Source organism: Microtus ochrogaster, chromosome 6, assembly GCF_000317375.1.
Source record: "Microtus ochrogaster isolate Prairie Vole_2 chromosome 6, MicOch1.0, whole genome shotgun sequence".
NCBI lineage: Eukaryota > Metazoa > Chordata > Mammalia > Rodentia > Cricetidae > Microtus > Microtus ochrogaster.
The window spans coordinates 68,423,861-68,429,051 of record NC_022013.1 but is presented as its reverse complement, the minus strand read 5'-3'; the positions used below and the strand labels follow the sequence as shown (position 1 = coordinate 68,429,051).

The window sequence follows — 5,191 nt, the reverse complement described above, 5'->3', positions numbered from 1 at the left end:
TTGAGTTGACAAGCGGAAAGCAAGAGGCTAGCAGGTCAGGCCTGGTGATCTCACCAAAGGCCTTTCACAGAGAGGTTCCTCATTCTGGAAAGGAAGCTCGTGACCGAGCAACTCCGTATAAAGGGGAGTTCTACTTAAAAGATCCTCGGCCACTGTGTTGAGTGAGCCCCCTCCTTGGCAATTCATCCAGGGTGGTTCTTATTGTAGCCCCACTGGAGTCCCCTACCAGACTGTGCCGTGCTCCTGACCTTCGCTGAGTGAGGGGACTCCTGGAAGAAAATGCCAAATAATTGACCTATAAGATGCATGTGGGCTCTCCATAGGGTGCAGATAAAGAGAAACAAGTCCCAGTTTATACTGAAAGTAGGGTGTCAACGTGACTTAGTGAAATCGCAGACCCATTTTCCGGTTAGCAACCAGAAAGAAAAAAAAAATCAACTTTTCTAATAGGACCTTAAAAACAAGAAGAGTTTTTCCTCTCCTGCCCTTTTGTGTGTGGTTTCCTTGGTCGTCGCTGTGGTGATCTATGGCCCGGACATTGGCTAACAGATAGGGCTGGAAGGTTTTCTGAAGCACATGCTTAACCTCCATAGAGATGTAAACACTTCGGCATGCGTTCCTGTGTGAGCGTCGCTGCAGCTCGAAGCATTGCCTGCTGCAGGCCTGTGAAGGTATACAACCTTCCTTCAGCCAAATACTCGAGTTATGAGCGGCATAGAGAGCTCTCCAGTTTGTTCAGAAACATAAACAAGAGGGAGAAAGCAGGTTCTGAGGGAATATCCAGAATTCCCAAATGTATACAAGAAAAAAAGAAAAATGGCTTTCAAAATGGTCTACTTAATAGAAGGCATTTTATTTCGAGGTAATTGCAGACAGACACAGGCAAATTGGAAAAATAATAAAAGTAAACTTCCCATAAATTCTCCATTCATAGACTATATAATAATATTTCATTTGTTTGCCTTTTTATTCTCTCTAAAATAAATGGATATATATATATATATATATTGCTCTATTTTTGAAAAAAAAAAAAGGTTTCATGTAGCCCAAGCTGACCTCAACTGATGATGACTTTGAACTTGTGAACCTCCTGCTTCTACCTCTTAAGTGTTAGGATCACAGACATAAGCCACCACAGCCAGTCTACATATGAACATTCTTTTTTAAAAATAGTTTTCAGGATTGACCATTTGGTATGCAATAACCAGTCTGGTGTGATTTTCCTCCTCAGAAGACCGTTTCTCCCGCTCTCAGCATCCTTCAGTTGTCTGTATTTCTTTAGGTATAGTCGAGGCCTCGGGAGTTTTCCGCCATCCTCATTAGTATGTCTATCGGTGTTATCCATATTCAAGTCATGTTAGTGAAAACTTATGGATACAAGTGACATAATGCAGTCTGAGTAGGTTATACTTATGTGCTTAGGTGGTGTGTGTGTGTGTGTGTGTGTGTGTGTGTGTGTGTGTGTGTAACGACAATGTAAAAAGAGGCCCTGAAAGAGAAAAAGGGTCTGATCTCAAAAAAATATTCAAAAGCATTTGAAAAGTTGAAGGCATATTTCTTTAACTACTCCTAAGTACTTCGGTAGTCCAAAAAGCAAAGACACTGCATAACCATATTATAATGATTAAAAGCAGAAAATTAACTTTCATGAAGTACTACTTACTAATCTTGTTTGAATTTTGAAACTAATTCAAATTTTATCAATTGCCTCGAGGATGTCTTCCACAGCAAAAAAAAGAAAAAAGAAAAAAAAAGATGCTTAGGTATTTTAGGGATCGCTGTATGTTTTAATCTCTTTCAGATATTCACAGTTACGTGAGCATATTGAAGATATTTCTCAGAATGTATTTTAGGATCTTATGGTGGTAATTAAGAATTCCATTACATTTGTTATACTTAAATTTCTTAAAGCACATAACTAAATTCAAAAGAAACAAAGAGATTTCCCTGTTGAGTTCACAGGGAACCAGAGAAACTAAAGGAGTCCCTAAAACTTCCAGCTACTTAATGGCTCCTGTTCTGTTTTCAGACAGCTGTTGATATGCTTGACTTTGGAACATCTGCCTTCTCACTCCCGTCCTGGGATATGGCTTAGTTTTATACAGCAGTTGTCAATGGTGTGTGATTCGTGTGATTAACCTTAATGGGAGTGGGCTTAATGGGAGTCTCCACAGTCTGGAGCAACAGCTAGGATTACTAAAGCGTGGAACTCCACTCCAGCACTGCCTGTTTCTCTCAGAAACAGGTGACACTTGCTGCTTATTGAACTTGGTGTGGTACTCCTGCTTGTAAAAACCTCCGCGTGGTCACGTCAAAGATTCAGGAGATGACCCCGGCTTTCCCCTAGTTCCCACACTGTTGTGTGACAGTCCTTATGCATTCTTACCTGTATCTTGTAATATCCATGTTTCTCTCTGAAGATTCGGTAGGTGTAGACAAACTTTCTAAACCTATGGAAAGATGAGTTCGTAAATACTCATGTTCTTATATACAAAACTCCGTGGTGACTGTCTATACAGTTCAGACCCAATCTGTTTTCCATCTTAGATCCTAAGAAAGAAACTGACCATTCCCAGACTCTCTCATTTGAATTTGAAAGAAAGAAGGGTTTGGAAACAGAGCCTCTTAGAGATAACAGAGCGTGAACTCTAGCAAAGAGGATGAGGAGAAAGAATTGAAGGTCCTTGCTTACATCTTGATCTTTATCAGGAAGTGCAACTACTTCATAATGAGACTCCTGCTCTTCTATTGTTTCTCCTCTCTTTCTCTAGCTCACTGAGTCCACAATTTCTTGACCCATGAATTTTCCAATCCACCAATTTCTCCTCTTTTCTCTGTTCTCACCTATGTGCCTTCAACTCCTTCCTTGCTTGTTCTGGTTAATTTTTTGGTCACCTTGACACAGCAAGGGTCCTCTGAAAAGAGGAAACCTTAACTGAGAAAATGCTTTTATCAGATTGGCCTGTTTGAAAGTTGTGAGGCCTCTTCTTGTTAAAGATGGATGTAGGGGGCAGACCCACTATGAGCTGTGCCTTCCCTGGGCAGGTCCTGTTACATATAAAAAAAGATAGCTGCTGTTGATTTAAATACACAGAAGAGAAACTGGATGATTCCTTCTGTGATGGCAAAAGAAACTCCATTTATGTTGGCCATCCATCGTGGTCCTGACTAGCTCCGTTTAAGATGGTCATCCATCTTGGTCCTGGCTAGCTTGTCCCTGGTGCTTGTCCCTGGAAGATAGTTCCCAGGAACCCTGACTCAGTGACCCCCTACCCCAAAATGTTCAGGCTCAGTGGCCATCTACTTGTTATGATGTGTCTAACTGCCTTTTTTTGGCTTCTAGAACCTGCTTCTGCTTTTTCTTGTCATTTCATTGCCTGCTCTTCCAAAGGTCCTGAGTTCAATTCCCAGCAACCACATGGTGGCTCACAACCATCTGTAATGAGGTCTGGTGCCCTCTTCTGGCCTGCAGGCATATACACAAACAGAATTAAATAAATATTTGAAAAAAAAAAAGAAAAACCAAAAGAAAAAAAAAAGCCAACAAAAACCCTCCCCCACTCCCTTCTCATGGCAATCTCAGGGCTGACTCAGAGACTGTTCTCTTGCTAGCCATTTTCACAAATTTAACTCCTTATTATCCAGATTGATTCTGTGGTCTTTTTCCAGGAGTCTTGAACTCCATAACACTTTTATTTCCCTGACTTATGTTGATATATATTTTTATAAAAACTCTTTAAATTTCCAGGGGCATATTCTTTTGTTGCAAGAATAATTTTTGACTCACAATATTTAAAATAACATTACAAAGAAAGGAGGTGGTGGCTCACACCTTTTATCCCAGCACTTGGGAGGCAGAGGCAGTGAATCTCTGTGAGTTTGAGGCCAGCCTGGTCTACAGAGTGAGTTCCAGGACAGGCTCCAAAGCTACACAGAGAAACCCTGTCTCAAAAAAAAAAATAGCATTACAAAATAGCTTCTTTGAATATTTACCACTGTAGGAGAACATCATTTCACTGTGGTTCCCTAGTAGAGAAAGGTGGGCTATTTTAGAGTCATGCACGCATCATTATCAAGTCAGTATGAAATATTCTGAGTCTTGATAGTCTGAAGCAAGTTTTTTCTAGCCACAAATTACCACCCTACCCCACTCATCACTAATAATAACCATGTTTTTCCATATCTCATGTGAACTCACTGTTTTACACATGAATATGCCAGAATTTTTTTTTAAGTAGTTGAACATGAGACTAAAGAGCAAATCAGTAAGCAGCATCCTTCCATGGTTCCTGCCTCTGCTCCTGCTTGGGTTCCTGCCCTGAATTCCCTCAGCAATGGACTGAGATCTGGACATGTAATCCAAATAAACTATTTTCTCCGAAGGTTGCTTTTGGTCATGGTATTTATCACTGTAATAGAAACCAAGCTAATATATTTATCCTTCTTAGATTACTTACTTAACTTTATCACTACTTCCTTTAATACTCAGGTGATATATGTGTGTGTGTACACATATATGTGTGTGTATATGTGTATATGTGTACACACAGATATAATGATTTATGTGACTTTATAAGGAAGTGTAGCCTAATACAATGGTTTGGCTTACAAACTTCAACTTTATGATTTCTTTGGTTTATGTATTTTTGCCAGAGTAATATAGGCATGCCGTTTAAATGTCAACTATAAAATTCATAACCAAATTTTGCAGTTTCCTGTCTATTTTTCCATTCTCAGCACCAGGCACTGCTCCTTGCCCAGTCCTTCCTGTCTCTCTTAGTAACTTTTTGTACTTGCCTTATTTCAAAATCTTGTACACAGACTTGTTAACTGCCTTCTTTGAAAATGCTGTCTCTTTCAGAGGGTTTATCTTTTGTGTACTTCTGCCTCTTCTTACTGTCTCTGCTTTCTCTTCTCAGCTATCACATAAATTTTAAGTAAGTTAATTTTAAATGTTAACATTATGATGACATTATAAATACTGTTTCAGCCTAGCTAGATGATGTCCCATGATTTCCGCTTCCTTGTGGGACAGCATTCCTTTTCTTTAGAGAATCTTACTCTCAACTGATCGCTCTTACGTTCTCGGTGAGAGATGGGAACTGAGAGGATGGAAGCGATCAGGAGAGAATCCCAGCCTTCTACCACGTGCTCACTCTCATCGCTTCTCAGAGATTGCCACACCCGTCAC

At 40.0% G+C, this 5,191-nt stretch overlaps 1 protein-coding gene across 1 annotated transcript in view; it reads right to left on the bottom strand.

Moving 5' to 3' along the window:
- Positions 1-5,191, bottom strand: part of Sh2d1b (SH2 domain containing 1B) — a 24,792-nt gene that overhangs the window by 3,591 nt on the left and 16,010 nt on the right. The window contains exon 2 of the mRNA XM_005348819.2: positions 2,387-2,450. Coding sequence (XP_005348876.1) covers positions 2,387-2,450 — 64 coding nt within the window. The remainder of the gene's footprint in view (positions 1-2,386; positions 2,451-5,191) is intronic.